The sequence below is a fragment of the Tamandua tetradactyla genome, chromosome 17 (assembly GCF_023851605.1).
Source record: "Tamandua tetradactyla isolate mTamTet1 chromosome 17, mTamTet1.pri, whole genome shotgun sequence".
Taxonomy (NCBI): Eukaryota; Metazoa; Chordata; class Mammalia; order Pilosa; family Myrmecophagidae; genus Tamandua; species Tamandua tetradactyla.
Genome location: NC_135343.1, coordinates 35887819 through 35909126, shown reverse-complemented (window position 1 = coordinate 35909126; position 21308 = coordinate 35887819). Strand labels below are relative to the sequence as shown.

Sequence of the window (21308 nt, the reverse complement as noted above, 5' to 3'; positions counted from 1 at the left end):
CTATTTCCACATACAGTTTGGAATTATCAGCAATCATGAAACCATACAAAAAATTAATATACATTAAGCACTTCATCTTCTGATGGCTTCCTCTGAGTTTCAGTTATCGCTGCCTTCTCCTCATTTCCTTTCTTTGTATCTTCCTGTATTGATCTCTGCCTTTTCATCTCTTAAAAAAAGGGAAAAGACATGTAAAATCATTATAAAGCTTGATATTTGTGTATCAAAATGTGGATTTACATTATCATCTTTTAAAAATATATAATGTTAAATACTATTAAATCATAAGATGGGAAAACATTTTCAAAAGCACCCCTACCTGGTCTATTTTCAACATATTGACTGAATGACTGAAGTTGAGTTTTTCTGACTGTAGAATCCTTACTGAATACAACAGGATTTCTAAAACGTTCTGTTGCTTTTTGTAATCGTTCAATCTGGAGATCTTCTGTGACATTCTAAAAATAACACAATACATGGTAAGAGAGCCCTGATTTTATAAACATGAAATTACACAACTAATAAGGCAACTTTTACTGATTTAAGATAATGCTGATTTTCTAAAGTAGGAACCTTAGAAAGTTTCTGAAAGAAAAAGGATTTTAAAGCACTCTGAACTGCTCAATCTCAAATTCTGTGGCCTGTAATAAAAAACTATGGGGGGCATGGTTTAAATGGAGGATCACTCTTGATAACTTTGATTTATTAAACACTGTGAACCCTTGTGTCTTCTCCCAATAATATGTATCATTTAAAAGCCTTGTTGCCTCCGTTTATTCCACCCAATATTCTGCCCTATCAGTTTGCATAGTCCTACAGACTTGTATGACAAGAAGAACTAGTTTCTAATTTTATGCCCATTGAGATAAACTACTAATGCTGGATGAAGGCTAAAAGGTAGGATTATAATATTACCCCACTGAACTGTATTTCATCAGCTATAACTTTCCAAAGCCAGATTTGTAAGTAAGCCCTTTACAGCTAAGGAAACTACAATTATCTTTTCCAGAGCTTCCTATGTTAATACTGGTAACAAATTCAAATAGTTCTATCAACAGGAAATATCCCAAAAGACTGAACCACTGCAGTGTGTGGAAGCTGCAGATACCGAGGTGCTGTGTACCAAACAAATATTTCATTTTATACCTAATCTTTTATTATTTTTATTAAGTGTTTTGAAAGTAAATAGGGAAAGGCTAAGATGCATGACTAATAGCTAAGCCTGCTGAATGCTGAAACTGGTTATCAAAAGCCACCAAGACTTTGCCCTTCCTCTGCATTGAGACAATCAGTAATGAGGGAGTCCTCCAATGGCCTATTCTCTAGCCTCAAGGAGGCCTGGGATACAGAATCCTCAAGGGAAGGTAACAGTTTATCCTTTTCCATAAACACAGAATGCCTCATTTATAAATGTGTAAACTGCATTTTATATCAAAATAAATAAATAACCCAAATTAATGCTGAAAGCTTCAAGAGAACAGATGGACTCTCTCTATATGTCCTTTATAAGCACTATTTTAAAAATCTTAATTAAAAAGATTTATACAAAGGCAAGCTATTCAAAGCACACCTTTGTTGGAATAACTTTAAAAATTACTACATAAAAGCTTTTTAGAATGAAAAAAATTCATCTACTAGGATATTTAAACCATAAAAATGGAAATATCTCTATTTCACTGTTTTAAAAAGTTACCTATTTAGCATTAGCATCATACTTATACTATCTATGTAGTGAAGAGAAAAACAATTTTGCCTTTTTTATTTAAAAAAAAGTGTGAAATCTAATGTTGTAATAATTGCCCAATAGTCAAAAATTCATGTCTTTACCAAAATAAACAAACGGCTAAATTTTTTTTAGGCCTGGCAACATGCTAAAATATCAGTGCGATTAGCCAGCAAATCCCATCTTAAGAAATCTTTTTATGAGTAGGGACTTCTGCCACTTTACAAATGTATTCCTCTAAACCCACTAATTCAGTTAGCCTTTTCAATCCATTGTATTATTCTTAGGCCAGCTTCATTCTGCATTAAATCCACTGCAGAAAGCTAAATTGAACGCAAAAAATCAGACCTGATCCAGGCTTGCTTTTGTTCAAAGATAGAGACCAAAAGTCCTCTGGTGCTGCCACACACTTTCATCACCAATTTATAGAAACCGACAATATAAGGGAAAAGCAATGAAAGTCATTGTTTTGGGACTTCAAAGCATCTCTGTGTCAGAGGAAGGAAATCCTTTCAGTCAGCGAGGCAGTCCCCATGGTCCGCAGGTGGGTGAAAAGTTATATAAAACTGGAAGTGCCCTACAGCTAGGGTAATATTAATGATACAGGGCAAGGAGAAGGGAGAAAGGGTTGGGGGAGGAAATTATAAATAGCCTAAATAATAATAATACTGATAGTAATGCGGTTGTGGTCATGGTTGTTATGGATTATTGGCTGAAATCCAACATTAGGTAAGATTCATATTGGGACAAAACACATGCAAGTATCTTAAAAATGTATATGCAATCATATCACCATCTTCAGGTGTTTGATGGATTCTTTTAAATACCATAAATTTAGATTCATTTAAGCAGGTAGATGGTTGTGGGTGATAGAAAAATATGCTAGAATTTTTCTCTGCCAAAAATACATATACAAGTCAAAAATAGTTCCTATTTAACTTCTAATTTTACCTGACATATCTATTCAATCAATTTAAAATGGTTCTCTGAAAACAGCACGTGAATCTGATTACCATACTGATATTTAATTTATTGGATTTTCAATAAAAAAATTTATCCCCTAATATTAATGTGAAGAATTTTAGAAGAAATTGTTTGTAGGATTATAAAGTGCCTGTGGAAACTAGAATACAAGATAACTTGTCAAATGTTTTAAACAAATATGATTTACCTTAATGTCTTGCTTTGAGCTCTCAGTTACAACTTTCTGAGAAACACTGGAGAATGAATTTGCCACCTGTGGCTGAGCTTCGAGGAGCTTCTTCAGCTTCAAGTCCACTGATTTAGTGGTTTGTTCTGTTAAATATGCAAATTTCATGAATAACCAAGTGAGACGCATTTAATTGCGACCATCAATTTTAGGTACCATCATAAAAATATTACTATATTTTAAAAGAAATATGAAAAGGACATTAAGGTTGTAAAGTAGCATATCAGAATAGATACATGCAGAATTCTTTATATATATAAGTATAAATATCTGTAAATATATATGATTTTCCCCCCAAAATTATTCCCCTTAAAGAATATAGTCAGCAAACCCACTAAAGACTATCCAATTAAACTACAGTTAATAGTAGCTATGTTACCTGAAAATCTATGCTTGTATATATTTACACAGGTATCTGCCTAGACGGTGCATAATAAAACAGCTATTTCAAACTAGATATTTAAAACCGGGATGTATTGATTCTAAATTATATTATTTTCCCATTTCAATTCACCTAATATATTAAATACATTTACATAATACCATATAAGAACAAGTTTTTAACATGATCCCAGACAATCATGTATGCTGTATTAGAATTCAGTGTTTATATATGTACATATATTCCCAGTTTTGAAACAGGGTATATATTTTTGAATATCTTTTATTTAGATGGCAGAAATATAAGAGAGATTATCTTATTTTTGGATATATTAAATATAGACAGAAAGTTAAAATAAAATATGGCTATAATTTTTAAATAAACAATTTCAAATTATTTTTAGCAAGTACATACATCTTAATAAAATAGTTCAGAACAAATGGAAACATAAATGATTCTATTTAAATGCACTCAACTGTTTAATAAAATGATTATAAAAGATGTGCCAACCATTTGTGAATGATATTTTTCAGAAAGATTAATAACTTTTCTAATTATAAGAATCTTAATAAATGTTATTATCATTACTTTCATGCAAATTGGACAGTTTATATGCCAGGCTTCTTTTTAAAGCAATATCTGATGAACTATGGTCAAATCAAGATAAAGATTAAGGAATTTATTATTAAAACATTATGACGTTTATATAAATATTTAAAAAGAATTTTTGGGAAAATTAAGCAGAGATAAAAATCATAATATATTCTAAGTGCTTCCAGAATCCAGTTTGCATTCCTATTTCTTATTGCCACAAAATAAACCACAGATTTGAATTGGAAAGCATGCCCTGTGTGCATACCAACACTTACTGGCAGGCTTGAAAGTTGTAAACAATATATTTGTTAATGCTCAACATGAATACTAAGAAGTGTGGTTTTTTTTTTTTTTGGCATAAAGTAGGAAGAGAATTTTTTTTTTAAAGGCTGAGTCAAACCTCTTTGGCTTAAAATTAACCAACCTTTAAAATTATCCCACAAAGCTGTTATAATTGAAACTAGAAAATTCTCCTCAACTCACCTAAGGAATAGCTCATTTGTCTGGCCTTCATAATCTACTAGAAAATCAGGATATATGCATCACTTACTGATACTGCTCTTATACCTAAATTCAATGCTAAGGCTTCAATTCTGCACTTAATAGATATCTTCATTACTGAAGGTGGTAGGGGGTAAACAACCTCAGAAATCCTTTTTAGGAAGAAAAATCAAATTTATGTAAGTCCTACAGTATTTTAAATAGAAGTGAGAATTTCTTTGAGAAATTAAAGCACAATTTCAAATAGAGAAGAAACAAAGGATGTTAGCATTGCAGGGACATACAAGGTCTAAGAAAAATAATGCCTGCTCTCACTTTAGCTTTTTACAGTAGAAGATTAAAATTAAGGATTTTGCCTCCTTTCCTTTAAGTCTAGAGAGATCACAAAAGACTTTTTATTGCCATAAGAATTCAATTCAATAAGCATTTATGGAACCCCTCATGGATACAAAGTGTCGGATTGCTACTGCGTACTGCTTGGCTTATAAAAGCAATGCATACGCAATTCACCTTTTAAAAACTACCACCAAGTATCTTTATATCTTAAATAGCAGTTTACAAAGGTCAATTGCCAAAGTGATTTATTGATATAAGATTTATTGATATAATATATAAGATTAACTTAACTCTAGTCTCTATAACATGTTTCAGCCAAAGTATCTTTTTGAAATCAGCTGCATGTATAAATAATTTAATAAAGCATACTTTATTTAAAGTAAGCATAAGAATTGCAAAACAGTATCATAACTAAGAATACAATCAATTCTAAACTAAGTCAGAAAATCTTATCCAGGGTTTAGATTTACTTTTGGGTATTCCATAGGTACTGTATCTGTCTATACCTTATGCATCCATATCAAAATATTTAGGCTGAAATAAGGGAACCAACTGTTGAATGCCTACAAATTGTGACACATTACATACAATGTAAAAGTGAAACATAGGAAATTAGAGAACACAAACTATAATTTGCTAATAAATTTATTGCTAATTTTAACATTAAATATAAAATAAAATAACATAAAATTGATGGAGGGTGGATTTTGTGCTGGGCAGAAGATGTAATGAAACTATGAAAAGCACTTATGAGTATTATTGATGGAATAATGATAAAAATATAATCATAAAGTTAACCATGCAGTAGGACACAGAACATTTATAATTTAAAATTACCGGGAGTATCAAGGTCATTTTCTACGTTAGTAAGTTCATCTGCACCTCCTACAACAAAGCCTTCAGGAATCTCCTCGTTAGTATCTATCTCAATATTATCATTTTCATCTGTAGGAACATGTAGCAATGAAGTTAGTATATTATTTCTACTTCATATTATTTATCCAAAACACTAAGAAAAAACCAAAATATTTATGAGTTATTCAAATTCAGATCTGACAACCAAAGGAAGATTAAAAAATCAGTCTTAAATAACTTTTCTTACTATTGGATTAAATTTGCATTGAAATTTCCTATATCAAAGATGAATTGTCACATCAAATAAGATGCAAAGGTTTTGACAACTTATCATATGCTGTATTTGAATCATTGAGTCCACAGAGTCCTTATATTTTAAAATGTAGTCTATAGCAATCTAATAACAACGTGTATAAATAAAGATTTAAGACAAATTCAAATGACTATACTACATGTAGGATGGGTAATATTATGGGACAAAAACAAGGTACAGAGAAATTCAGAAGACAGATTATTCTTTGCCAGTGACATGAGGAACTGTTCCTCGGGAGATTAACCTTTAAATTGGGTTTTGAAAGATGCACAGGATTTCAAGAGGTACAACTGAAGGAAGGTACAAGGCAAGAAAGCAAGAAAGGGTAGGTTATGTTTAGAGAATAGTGTCATGTCATAATAGCTCAAGCATGATCTACTTAAAGGAAAATAATAGGAGTTAACTTGAAAGGTTAGGCTATAGTGAACCTTGATAGCCAGACCCAGAAGTCTGAAGTTTACTTGGTAGGTGTGATAGTTAATTTCATGTGTCAGCATGGCTAGTTATGGTGTTCAGGTGTTTGTTCAAGAAGCATTGGCCTAATTGTAGAAAGGTGTAGTAATTAGATTCAGGTGTCAACTTGGCCAGGTGCTAATGCCCAGTTCTGTTACTGTGGGTTTAAATCATCAGCATGTGAATTTTATCTATAGCTGATTACATCTGCAGTCAGCTATGGGGAGTGCCTTCTGCAATGAGTGAACCTTAAAAAGAGAAGTCAAAGAAACAGCTCAGTACAGCTCAGCAGTCCAGCATAACTCAGTTCAGAGCTCAGAGCTGATGCAGACGTTTGGAAATGCAGAAAGGAATCACACTGGGGAAAGTTGTTTGAACCCAGAAGCAGGAGGGAAGGTCAGCAGATGTCAACAAAAGTCAGAGGAAAACCAGCTGCTTTTCTTCTGAAGAACTGTAAATTTGTAACTAAATAAACCCCTTATAAAAGCCAGTTCATTTATGGTGTGTTGCATTCCGGGAGCTGCAAACTAAAACAGAAGATACTGTGGACAGAAATCATAAGTGGATTGTGTCTATGGCTGATTACATCCACAAACAACAAAGGAGAATGCCTTAAAGGGAGAGCTGAGGATTTCAAAAGTCTGAAAGAAGAATTTCTATCTCCAAGCCAGCCAGCCAGGCTTTCCCGGAAATTCATTGCCATCTTCATTGGAGTACCTAACTTGCTGCAGCTTCTACAGGGAAATTCAGTGTCACCATTGAATTGGTGCCTCCTTAATAGAATTTGAACTTGCCAATAACTATGCTTGTGTGAGCCAATTCCCATGATAAATTTCTTAATATTTATTTATTTACTTACAGACACACACATATCCTGTTGGGTCTGCATCTCTGAAGAACTCTGACTAATACAGATTTGGGTACCAAGAGTGGTTCATCAGAAACAGAATCCTAAAGATGAGACTTCTGACTTGGTTCTGTGTTTTTTAGAATGGGTTCTCTAGTTTGATTAGATTAAAATACACTAATGACTCTATTTCCAATGATCAAGAAGGTACTGAGAGTCCATAGTGTGAAGTGGCAATAGAGACATGCAAAAATGACCACTGGATACTGCTACTCAAATATCTGGGTGACAGAGTATTTGATTTACTTTCGTAGAGTTTTGCAGAGTTAAAAAGTATAATGATATTGTTTAGTTAGTTGTTCCTAAATATGCTAGGTACAGTTATTTAAGAAAAGCATGAGCTCAGAGCTTCAAATTCCCAGCTCAAACACTGCATGACAGTTTCTATGTGCACAGTGAAAGAAATTCTTATTTCTTGTAATCATATACTTGAGATGTATGAAAAACAGACTCAGAGTTTTACTGTGGGAGTGTCTGGATTACAAGGTAAATTGTATTTCCAACTTTGCAGGCTGTCTGCTGTTAACGTAAGGTCATTTTATCAGGAAGAGGGTACTGAAAATTGGAATATGGACATATGGGCTGATGATGATGGTGGGGACACAAATTCTAGACTATGCTAAATCTTCTTTGCCACGTAAACCTGTAATAGTCTGTCTTGAAGGCATAGTTACACAAGAAAGTGGCCCAAATGCCCAGGCCCCTTTCCTGCCATATTACCTTCTCTTTCTCAGTCTGCAACTGTTGGGAGTTCCCTGCAATCAATTAACTGAAGAAGAGAAGACTCAGGCATAATTTACAGACACTTCTGCACAATATACAGACACCACCTGAAAGTGGACCGCTACAGCACTATAGCCCCTTTCTTGGACATCCCTGAAAGACAGTGGCAAAGGGAAAACTGAGCAGGTGAAAATTCAATCAGTACATCTGGTTGTTCATTTTGTTTGGAGGGAGAAATGACTGGAGGTACAACTGCATACCAGTTCATGGGCTGTGGCTAATGGTTTGACTGGATAGTCAGAGACTTTGAAAGAACATGATTGCAAAAGCAGTGACAGAGAGGTCTAGGGGAGAGATATGTGGACAGGTCTTTCTGAATTGGTGAAAAACCTGAAGATATTTGTGTCCCATGTGAATGCTCGCCAGAGGGTGACATCAGCAGAGGAGGATTTTAATACTCAAGTGCATACAATGAACTGTTCTGTGGATACCACCCAGTCTCTTTCCCTAGTCACTCCTCTCATTATCCAATGGATTAATGAAAAAAAAAGTGACCATGGTGGTAGGGATGGAAGTTTTGCATCAACTCAGCAACACAGATTTCCAACTACCAAGGCCAACCTGGCTACAGCCACTGCTAATGCCCAATCTATTAGCAGGAGAGACCAATACTCAGTCCCCAACATAGCACCATTCCCCAAGGTGATCAGCCTGCTACCTGGTGGCAATTTGATTATACTGGACCACTTTCATCATAGAAGGGGCAGCATTTTGTTCTTACTGGAATAGACACATATTCCAGAAATGGATTTGCCTTCCCAACATGCAATGCTTCTGTCACAACTACCATCTGTGCACTTAAAGAATGTCTTATGCATCATCACAGTATTCCACACAGCAGCGCTTCTCATCAAGGAACCCACTTCATAGCAACCAAAATATAAGAATGAGCATGTGCTCATCTAATTCTCTGGTCTTACCACATTCAGTATCATCCTGAAATGGCTGAATTGATAGAACAATGAAATGATCTTTTTAAGATCGCGCCAACTGGGTGGCAGAATCTTGCAGAGCTGGGGCAATGTTCTCCAGGAGACTGTATTGCTCTAAATCAGCCCCCTCTCTATGGTACTCTTTTTCCTGAAGCCAGGACTCCCAGGTCTAGGAATCTAGGGGGAGAAATGTGAATGGCACCACTCACTATTACCCATCACGGTCCACTAGAAAAAATTTTCCTTCTTGCGCCTCAACCTTATGCTCTGCTGGTCTACATGCCTTAGTTTCATAAGGAGACATCGCCAGGAGACCCAACAATTCTGATGAATTAGAAGTGAAGACGTCCCCCCAGCCACTTTGGGTCCTTGTGTCTCTAAATCAGCAGGCAAAGAAGGGAATTACTGTACAGGGTGGTGGATCCTGATTGTCAAGGGGAAACTGAACTGCTATTACACACTGGAGATAAAGAAGAGTTTCCCTTGAATACAGGGGATCCCTTAGAATGTCTCTTAATACTACATGCCTAGATTAAAATAATGGAAAACTGCAACAACCCAATCCAAGCAAGACCACTAATGGCCCAGATCCTTCAAGAATAAAGGCTTATGTCACTCACCAGGCACAGAACCACAATCAGCTGAAGTGCTTGCTGAGAGTAAAGGGAATATGGAATGGATAGTGGAAGAAGGTAAGTATAAATGAGCTATAACCACATGACCAGTTGTAGAAATGAGGACTGTAGTGGTTATAAATATTTTTCCCTTGTTTTATTATGAATATGCTTATATATATATATAAGCTTATACTTATGTATATATATATATATATATATATGTAAAGCAAATATCTCTTTTTCCCCCTCTCTTATCTTCTTATTATATAATATGAGCTGTTTTAACTTTATATCCTTGTATTTGAGTTATAGGATATCAAGTTTGAGAGTGAATATTACCCAACAACTTGCATCCTTTTCCAGGGAAGTGTTATTGCATTTTTTGGCTATGCATGGGACAGTTGAACTATGTTATTGTCTTTATTTAGAGATGAAATATGGTTTAAGATGTGTATGGGTGTCAAGTTGACATAGAGTTGATTGTGATGGTTAATTTTATGTGTCAATTTGGCTAGGTTATGGTGTCCAGTTGTTGGGTCAAGGAAGCACTGGTCTGAATGTGAATTTAAGGGTATTTATTGGACAGAAATCATTAGTCAACTGATTGTATCTATGGCTGATTACATCTACAATCAACAAAGGAGATTGCCTTCAGCAACGTAAGGAGTTTCCTCATCCAGACACTTGAAGGCTTAAAGCGAGAACTAAGAATTCCAGCAGTCTGAAAGGAGAAAGTCTATCTTTACTTCAGCCAACTTCTCCTGGGGAAATCATCATCAGCTTCCCTGGAGTTCCTAACTTGCAACTTCTCTAGGGAATGCTGCTCCTACAGAATTCAGACTTGCCAATCCCATGGTAGTGTGAGCGAATTCCTAGAACAAATCTCTTAATATTCACACACACACACATATATATGGAGAACTCTAATACAGTAGGAATGAAGAGACTGGTGTTCTAATACAATTAGCACTGTGCATTAGGAGACTAACAGCAGTCCGTATAAGCAGTGTTTAACCAAAGCAATTTATTGTAATTAGGTGTGAAGTAAATGCAAAATAATTTATTAGTAGTAATATAAGCACTGATGTTTATGCCTTTTATAACTTACAGCAGCTTCAATGTTATGCCTGTAATACCACTCTTGCTTGCACATTGACGTGCCTTCTTGTGCGAGAGAAAAAGTAGTCTAGGACCTGCGCATAGCGCATAGGAGTGCACTATGCAAAATTGCTGACCTAGATGTCAAACAGGAACACAGAAACACTGGAGGCAGGAAATCCAGGTTGGAGACTGTTATGACTCTTAGGTTACCAATAAGGAGAACTTAACTTAGGACAGAATAATTTGGAGTGGTTATGGCATGACTTGAAAATTGGTTGGGTGTTTTATGGTGGCAGAAGATGAAATGAGGAAAGGTGAGGGAGAAGTCAAAGTTGTCTCTCTAGACATCCTCTAAAAGGATGGCACTGCCATGAAAAAAAAATAGCTAAGTCTGGCAATATTTGGAAAATTGTATCTCCTTTTACCCATTAATATAGTCAGAATTTCTGTGTGATGTTTAATAGGTGCCATTCATTTCATTTCCCAGTGAAATGAAATCTCCATCTACATTACTATTCACCAATATTGCTAAGTGGGTTAATTCAATATTTATATATGTATTACTAACCTTCGATAAAATGATTACTTATTTGGGGGGAGTAAAAATTGATCTCTTATATACTCAGGCTTCATAAGAAATGGATTTCCACTTCCCTTCCATTCACTGACTTCAGTTTTACCATGAACCTTAAATTCTTTTCAACAGTTAATGTTGCACATTTCTTAACACTATGGAAATACTCTAAATGCATTCTAGGAGAACTAAACAACATATGTGTGTGCTATGGGTACATGCATGTGTATATACATACACATGCATATGTGTGTGTGTGTAAGAGATTACATATTGAAAAAAATCCTCATGGCAAACCCCAGCAGGTGAGCAAGGCAGAAACAACAAAAGGTAGTTTGCAAGTATTACACATATTGTGTATTCAGGAAAAGGTAAAAGGAGATTGGTTATGCACTGATAATGCAAAAATGCATTCCAGTTAACACTATACAGAATTATAAGCAAAATGGGGATCCCAGTAGGATGATTAATAGCACAGCAACAAGGCTTGTCTTACAACACTTTTCATTTATAGATATATTGTACAAGAAATTAGGAAAAAGACAATTTTGGTGGCAGTAAAAAACAATTATCTGTAGGTTACACTGAAAATATGTTTTAAAAAATCCTTATTTGATATTTTTTATTCTCAGTAAAGGTACCCATAACATTCATAACTTTTAAAGATATTCTTCTATAAAACATAAAAAAAGATAGAAAACATAATACAAATATTAGAATATATTATTATTAGAAATAAAACTAAAAATTATCGAAGGCCTGTAAGATTTTATTTTGGCTCAAGACATTTAGATAAATACACTTGCCATAAGTGAAACAATAAAGATTATGCAGGCACAACAAACATTCTCATAGACAAGATAAAAAACATTTCCTTTATTCATTTGAATTGAAAAACAAAGTTCACTACTTTAAATCAAAGAGAGGTTAAGTTGTTAATTTAACAAGTTAAATGGCTCTTACCTAACTCAAACCAAAGTGATAAGCTATGGAATAAATATATGTATAAAAATAGAATGTACATATAATATATAATATACCATATTATACAAGTTCTTTTAAAACAAGGTAGCTACTTTCCTTGCATGTGCCCATGGACCAGTCACAAAAAATTAGCATTTATTTTTTCAAACAAAAACGTTAATTCCCAAAGCAGAAATTCAGGCTGTGTGTTCTGATCACAATACCATACAACTAAAAATGAAAACACCAATGTTTCTCCCCAAGCACCTCTACCCTGCCAGTTCGATCAATATAATAAAATGAAACCACAAGTTGTTACATAGTTGGAATAAGTTAAAAATGAACCATTACAGGTCTGTAATTACAAAATGATGATGAAAGTGGAAAAACATGTGCACTACACCCCACTATTACCTGATTCTGTTCTAAGCTCTACACATACGTCAAATGGAGTACAAGCAAAGCTAGGCTGTAGCTCCTAGGAGAGGGATGATTGTCTTATTACAGAAGACTTGGGCTATTTCTGGTTGCAATAGGATGTAACTGGGTTTCTTGAATATATGGCTATATATAGTGTAAAATAACTGTGTGTATTTTCACGGACACCATGAAGCTGAAGACACTTTACCTCAAACTTAGTAAGTTTCCTTTCCTTACTGATTTGGTTGCTGCTTGAGAACAAAAAATAGTGAGCTTTTCAGGTGGGTTCAGGCAGTGGGTCTCAGCAATCACGTTCAACACATTCCTCAGCCTGTGCCTGTGATATAACTAAACCTTATTTAGTTACATCATCCTGTCCTTTCTTAACTATCCCCTTTTCCCTGTCAGTCTGGTCCACTGCTTCCAAAAATCATCATACCTTTGTGCTCAATATAGGTTGGTTCCAAATTATTTCTTTCTTCTGCTCTGTCTCTAGCAAAACTTCCTTTCTCAGACCTGATCATTCCCCCTAGATATCAGAAGAGTGGACACTGATTTGTCAATTTTTCCTCCTGATTTATCAACCTCAGAGGAACATTTTCATTTAGGAATTAGAATCTTGTGATCCGAAGTGAATTTCTAATTTCTATGCAAATGTCAGCAAACTACAGCCCAAGAAGCAAATCCAGCCTACTGACCTTTTTTTAGAATAACTAAAAGCCATATGCATTCATTTACATATTGACCAAGGCTGATTTCTAACTATACAGGCAGAGCAGAATAGTTGCCAGAGACCATACGGCCTGCAAAAGTTAAAATATTTACTCTAGCCCTTTACAAAACAGTTTGCTAAATCCTGGCATAATAGCTGGCACTGCTCAAGAGATAAATAAATATGGATGAATGAGTAAATTTCAGGCAGGAATTTTACCCTCTCTCTTGTCCTAAAGGTCTTCCCCCTACCCATACTAGCTTCAGCTTAGACCTTAAGACCAGAGCAGACCTAGTCTGATCCATATACCTTTATGAAGAGAGGCAATACCCATTTCTGAGGACAGAGAATAGGCCTGCTCCACCTGCCTTAGGCCAATCTTAGCTCTGATTTAGAGTTCATACCTGAGCTAGTTACTTCAAATATCCAAGGTAAGGTGTGTCCTATGGGAGAAGTGGACCCTGGCCTTTAGAAAACTGATTCTAGACTCTTCAACAGGTTCTCATAAGTCATCTGTTAACCCCTACCCCTTCTTCACATTATCTGGGTCACCATTAGAGTCTACACTTCTTTCCAGTCTCCAGATCCAATCCTCACTTCTCCTTTACTTTGTTGGCTGTTGAATGATACCAAATTCAGGTGTCATTCCTAGGTACCAGGTTTTTCCTAGATACCAGTATGGAAGATACTCATTCTTTGGGTCATAACATGGACAAAGTCTCTCTATCTAATCTAGTCCTGTCTTGGCCTCAACTGGAATTGTATTATAGAGATAGGATTGATTAAACAGCTGATCCATTCCATGTCATCAATTAATTTTTTTTGATCCTTAGCCGACCCAAAATTTAGCACTGTTATCTGCTCACTACTGGGGAAAATATTAAAGAGACTCTGGATGCCTCTTTATCCTATTATTACTGTACTCCTACATGGCTTTATGGTGCCACAAGAAGATGGCATCAGTGGCTGTAGGGCAATTACATGTCTGGAGGAAATAAAATGTATTAAGGGAATTAGTGTTGTATCACACAATGATATTAGGAGGTAAAGACTTTGAAGACTTACTTTGAAAATCTGGAATTCTATCAAAGAAATATCTTGTTATTAAAGATAAACTAAAGCAAATTAACATAATACTATACAATACTGTGTGTAACGTTTATAGCTACTAATATTATTATAAAACTGGAGAAGAGAAATACTGTAGAAATTGTAAAGAGACGCCTGAGTGACAGGAGTTGAAAAGGTAAGATGAAGGATTTAACTAACATATAAATATTCTGAGACCAGAGGGACAGATTCACAACAATTTGGGGAAGAAGCTTTCAAATTTATGGAATGGAAGGTCAGATGCTAAAGGCATTAGCTGGAATTCTTTCAACAAAAGGAACCTAATAGAAATAACAGTATTAAATCTGAATTTACTTTGAAGAAACTTATCATTAACCTAGAAATAGCTTACCCATGTTTTAGTCCTCTAAGGTATTATTCAAGTCAGCATTAGCTGCTCTTCAGGATTATCTTAGTATTCTAAGATTAACTCAGGAAAACACCTGGCATGTTTTGGTTGATAAACAGGTATATAGTTTTAAATAAAAACTCAGCACCTCTTGAATATACTTCTTAAATCAAACTGTAAACTTACAAATTAAAGATGTCCAAATATAACAATGAGAGGCAAAATTAAACTTCTCTTTAATTGTAATTATAGTCCTTGTCCCACTACGAAGCTTAAAATGATCTCTGTTAGGCCTTGAAGAAGAAACTTAAAGTAAAGAGACTAAGAAGAAACTGTCATGGGACTTAATCATTTGGGTTACCCTGAGAAGAATAATTTAATTTATATTTTGAAGTTCACTTTAGGTATGGTAACTTGAATTATAATGGTAGTATATTGAACGATAAGTTGTATTGTATTGTATCAGGCTATAATGCCAAGTTATTTTCAAAGCTTTCTAAAGATCTGATTCAAAGTGAAAATCTTTCATTTCAAATCTTACCACTAAAGGATTTTGTAATCTAGATGTTGAGGACTTGACTGCATTTTATTCACTCAATATAATTAGTGAGGCATCATGGGCTATCACAAACCAAGGACTGAATGGGTTTTCTACCAAAGCATATCCTATGAATGAACTTCTTGAGCAGTTAAAAATTATGCCAGAAAGTTGATTTGAAAAACAGCAGCAATTATTTTCTAATTTACTATGCTTCATTTAATTTTTTTTTGCAATGTATCAATAGGTTAGAAACTTTATGTATTTGATGTAACATTTTGAAATAAGAATAAAAAGTCCCCAAAGCTCCATTGTGGATTTCTGGGTTGTCTGTAGAATATGATACAAGATTCTTTAACTCACCTCCAGATGCCTTTGACCTTTCTTTCAACTTTTCTGCAGCTATTTCACCATAGCTGGGAAGTTCTGACATCTTCACTCCAGATCGAGCTTCTGCTATTAGCTGACGAGCTCTCTCTCTCAGCTGCCGACGTCGCTCTTCATCTTGCTGCTAAGATATATTGAACAGTTGCCAACTCAGTAATTGACAGAAATGCAATTTCATTTTCAATCTGATCATCATGATAGTAACTGGTTTACAGCATGGTGCTTGGCCCACATTATAAATAGGATGCTCTATATCAGTTGGATGTCACACCATTTTTAAGACATCCTAGAATCGGATTTTAAAAAACATTTACAAATTATTGTATTAAAATGTCCATTAATAATCCAAACTAGCTTTTAAAGAAAATTTGACTATACTTATTACTGAGAAAATATCAGGATTTTCTCAGTAATAAAATTACTACTAGTAATAAAATAAGGGTAGTAATAAAATAAGCTACTTCTTATAGAAAAGAGTGACAATACTGAGGACAATTTCAATTACCTTATTTTTTAAGAATAGAATTTAACTTGCTATTTCTAATAACAACATACAGCACTTGATAAAAGTCCTCTTTAATAGCAGACAATGTGTTATGCTGTGTTGATTAAAAGTAGGAAATGGTAAGAATGTTTGAGGGGGGTTTGAGTGGATGGGGTAGTACACGGTTACACAATTTTGATTTAAAAACCACCAACAATAATCCAGTAGTGAAGTGATATTAAATTCGGTAACCCTCCTTTCCCCCAGATGTACACTGAGAAGAAAAAAGTAAAATTGAATGTGAGTTCTGACATTTAAAATGATTAAAAACCACAGAGAATTAAATAGCTAAAATAGTTTTCTCCTGCTAAAAGAGGGTCATCACTATGAATTGCGAATAATCAGAGTGAAATTGGTTTGTAAACTGGAACGCATATAAAATAAGATATTATTATCACAAAACAAAGCCTTCAATAATCTGGCCCCAACATATCTTTCCAGGGTTATCTCTCCTTTATCCCCCCAACCTCCAAAAAACCTCCTGTCTATACAAAATTACTTTCATCATGTTAAGTTTCATGCATCTGTGACTTTGAATATGTCATTTATTTTTCCTGGACTGTTCTCTCACCTTATTTAACTCCTACTCATTTTCAAGGTCCAGGTTAAATCTACTAAACCTCCCCTAACGATCTTTACTTCCTTCCCTTGTGGAATTAAGAGTTCCTACCTCTCTGTTACTATAGTACCATGTGTGTGTGATATTTTAATTTTTTTTTTAACAATACTTGTCATATTACATTATAACTCTGTGCAGGTACCTCCTTCCCACTAGAATTGAGTTACTTGAAGGAAGGAGCTATATCTGATTTATTTTTGCATCTTTGGTCTTTAGTACACGTTGGCATTATACTAGGTGCTATAAAAAATCCAAGCATAAATGACTTAATATTTATGCTCTCAAAAAGCTTACAATATAGGGGGAAAGATAAAATAGCCGCCATAAAGAGGTATGATCAAAATGTTGTAAGAGTTCAGCAAAAAGAAAAGAACATTTTTGACTTAGGGGAAAAAGAGGGCATCATGGCAAAATTGGTTTATTTTTTGAGTTGCTTCTTGAAGGACCGAGTAGGATTTAGATGGATAAAGATAGGGGTTGGTGGGTCAGTGTAGAAGAGACTGGGGGTGGGGGTGGGGGACAGGAATAGTATAAAGATGTAGAGTCAAGAAAGTATATTGGGTAAAAAATACAGTTTAATTTTTCAGATCATAGGGTAAAACAGTGATATTTCAGATCATAGGGTAAAACAGTGATAGATAAGACAATAAAGCTGGATAGAAAGACAGTAAAAGGCCCTGTCTGACAGGATGAAATGCCTTAATTTTATTCTAAAGATAGTGGGATCCAACTAAAGAAGTCTATTTTTTTTTTTGTCTAGGGAATAACCAACCAGAACTGTATTTTTTAAAAATGTGAAATATAACATATATACAAAAAAGCAATAAATTTCCAAGTACATTTAACAAGTACAGAACTGTATTTGATAAAGATCAATCTGGCAAAGTGTAGGAAATATGTTGAAGTAGAAGATTGGAAGGAATTACTTAAGAGACCACTTCAATAGTCCAAAGAAGGTGCAATGAGATCTAGGACTAGGAGGGAAATGAGAATGGACAGAGAAAAGTGTAAGACATATATATATTAGAGCTATAATTGTTACCTGTAATTAGAAATAGAGAGGTAAAAAAACAACCTCAGAAGCATTAAACTTGGGCAACTAGTAGAGCTGAGGCACTCTAATAATGGAAATAGAATCTTTAAAAGGGAGCATAAAAGGAAGGAAGGGGCTGGTAGGACATCTAAATAAAGAGGTTAGAGTGTAGTTAGAAAAGTGAAATTCATGCTAGGGTGTGAGGTCAGGAACAGAAAAAAGTTTTAGAATGATCTATCTACGATTACAGAGCTGATGGCTGAGGTTATGGAAAATACCAAAGCACCTGAACAGGGAAAGGACCATTGACTGAAACTAGGAAAACAGCTATATTTAGATAGAGAAGGAAAGGGGACAGAGAAATAGGGGGAGGAGCACTAGAACACTGATGTATCATGAAAATCAAAGTAGAAGAGGTTTTTAAAAAAGGGAATAATCAAGTGCAGTAAATGTTAGAGATAATTGAGTCTAAAAATTAAAGAGGGCAATCAAACTTGGTTTAGCAATACTGTTAGAGAGAGGATAGAAACCTGACGAGTGGAGCGCAAGTCTAGGCAATCCTTCCACAAATTTTGAGTTGGCTAGAAATCACGAAAGCTGTCAAAATTAATGGGGTTAGATTACTGGGGGTGTCAAATGGACCAGGGACAAGTTTAAAGCTTCCAGTGGACAAACAGGGACAATCTGAGTACCAAAAAGAACAAAGAATGCAGTGAACTGGATCAATGATATCTCACATTTGAATCAATGAAAACTCAGAAAGTCCATTATGACAGTCAAAAAAGTAGAAGAATGGAAAAACTCATTTGTTACCATCCGAGGCAGCTTTTAAAATAACTTCTAAAAATTAGTCATATAAAGAAAAGAAAGGAAATAACTTGTCTTTCTATTAGGAAATGAATTTTAGGGTAACTACATAGCCCTAGTTAATGAGTGAAAACTCAACAAAATAATGCCCACTAATAATTATTTAAAGAGTGATAGAATTATAAAAATACCACTTTTCAGTCATGATGAAATGACTGATTCTGGCAAAGATTATCAACTGCTATTAAAGCTCTTGGTAGATGTCGGATGGGGAACTGGATATTCATCTCATGCTGCAGCAGGTATTTTCTAAAGACTGCTTCCATCCCACATGCTCTTCTGCAATGTGACTTTGCCACTCCCCATCAAGAGGGAGTCTATTTACTCTTCCCTTGAAACTGATTGTGGAAGTGTTGCTGGTGATTTCCAAAGCTAGGTCAGAGAAGGTCATGCCCTTTTTGCCTACTTCTCTTGAAATTCTTGTTTTCTGTTCTCTCTCTGGGAGCCCAGCTGTCATGATCCTCTGAGAAGCACAAGCCACAAGTCTGTGCTCCAGTCTAAGCTATTTAGCCTTGAATCATCCCAGCCCAGGTGCCAGACATGTGAATGAAGAAACCTTAAGATGATTTCAGCTACCAGCATTTTGAGTCACCCCCAAGTATTCAAGTCTTTTCAGCTGAGGCCCCACACAATGTGGTGTCGAGACAAGGCAGCCCATTTGTGCTCTGAGTGAAGTCCTTGACCTACAGAATCTGTGAGCAAAATGACAAAACTTTTTTTTTTTAAACATCAATTTAAGTTTGGGGCAGTTTGTTACACAGCAAAGTAACTGGAACATATGCTTAAGTAACACCAAGCAGATTTATTTTCTAGTTGCAAGGAGAAAACCTAATTGTAAGTGGAGAAATAAGAATATTAACACCTAATCTAGTGGTGAGTCTTAGCATCACTAATGTTGGGTCAACCATATTTCATGTGCTTTCTGACATGAAGCATGTGAAGTGTACATTACTTATAATACATTAGCCAAAATGTTTTAAGTGAATCCACTAAACCTTTATGTATTTATCATGTAAACCATTCCAATTTATCAGAATCATGGAAGATAGGGAAACACAATAAATGATACAGCAAGGAAGCAAACAAATCCAGGAAGTGGGATATTCAGGACAACAAGCATAGTCTCTTTTACAAATCACTGTTATGAAAACAAACACACAACAACAAAAGAGACACCGCCAACAAAAGAGACTTGACCAGAAGCAATGTAGAATCCTGGACTAGATACTGGTTTTAATAATCCAGCTGTAAGGACATTGCTGAATCCATTAGAGAAATGTGGGATTATTAAATAAGTGTGTGATCACTAAGTGAGAGGAAATGCAACTTGACTGAAAAAATAGGTTTATAAAATAGTATTATAGTAATGACCTCATTTTGTCATTTTCACAAAATAAAAAAAAACAAAAATATTTGCATAGAAGGAGACTTGGAAGAATATATAACAAGTTGTCAAGATAAAAAACGTGACCATTTTTATTTGTTTTACTTTCGTTTCTCTGCATTTTCTATAATGAGCATGCAACACTCCTGTAATGTAAGTTATTTTAAAAAAAGAATCTTGATGGAACGAAGGCAAAAGATGAGATTAAAAAAAAATTGGGAGAGAGGGAAGGAAAGAGATGATAAGCTTCCTGGGGTGGATGGTGGTAAGTGCAAAAGATGTAAGAGAGGGCTAATAGATTTGAAAGTAATTTTCTAGTATTTGGAAACACAAGCTTATCTGTGGGCAGAGGAGTAGTAGGCAGTTGGGCAGGGTGAGATTGAAGATACAAGAATAATATACAAAAATCCTCAGTTCACTAACAATATTTCTGAATTTGGAAAATACACTAGGAGTAAAAGGAGATGCAGATTTGATAATGATGAAGGTGGTGATTCCTGATATTTCCTGAGCTTTTATGTTCCAAGTGCTTCATATACATTGTCTTATTTAATTTTCACAGCCCCATTTTTACCAATGAGAATATTCAAGCCTAGAGTCACACAACTAGAACTCATGTCTGAGCCAGGAGTCCAGCCCAGGTCTGTTTGACTGCAGCCCTTGCTCTTAATTACCAAATTATTTTATTTTAAAAGTATTAAATCATATGACCAAACTGAGGATAACTGAGCTTCTACTAAACTTCCACCTTTCAAACTTAAGAAAGTTAAGAGCACTAATATTTGATAGGCCTCAGGCAAGAAGGTTTTAAGTGAATTTCACTGCATGAATAATTCTTGTAGAGCTAGAATACTATGATTCAAACTAAGATGAAGTGGTCTTGGTCATCTTAACTGAGTTTAAATGAAATAAATATTCTAGCTTTCTGAATATGAAATGGAAACCTAATTTTTTTCTCACAACGTATCAGACCTTCCCCTCAGAGCTCCCCCCAAAAATACTTGCCTATCTGCAAATGTTTTTGACAGCTTACCAAGAATGCAATTTAAAGCAGACATCTTTAATAAAAACCAACTCTAAATACTAATTACGGACACCTTA

At 34.9% G+C, this 21308-nt stretch overlaps 1 protein-coding gene across 19 annotated transcripts in view; it reads right to left on the bottom strand.

The window, feature by feature from the left end:
• The window catches only part of EHBP1 (EH domain binding protein 1), a 559717-nt gene that overhangs the window by 49846 nt on the left and 488563 nt on the right, over positions 1–21308 (bottom strand). For 13 of the 19 annotated variants that reach the window (XM_077134347.1, XM_077134350.1, XM_077134348.1 and 10 more), the window contains 5 exons: positions 15737–15884; positions 5584–5691; positions 2895–3019; positions 320–458; positions 63–169 (listed from right to left, as the gene is read on the bottom strand). In XM_077134347.1, coding sequence (XP_076990462.1) covers positions 63–169; positions 320–458; positions 2895–3019; positions 5584–5691; positions 15737–15884 — 627 coding nt within the window. The remainder of the gene's footprint in view (positions 1–62; positions 170–319; positions 459–2894; positions 3020–5583; positions 5692–15736; positions 15885–21308) is intronic. The other 6 variants (XM_077134357.1, XM_077134359.1, XM_077134360.1 and 3 more) reach the window with 3 other exon arrangements.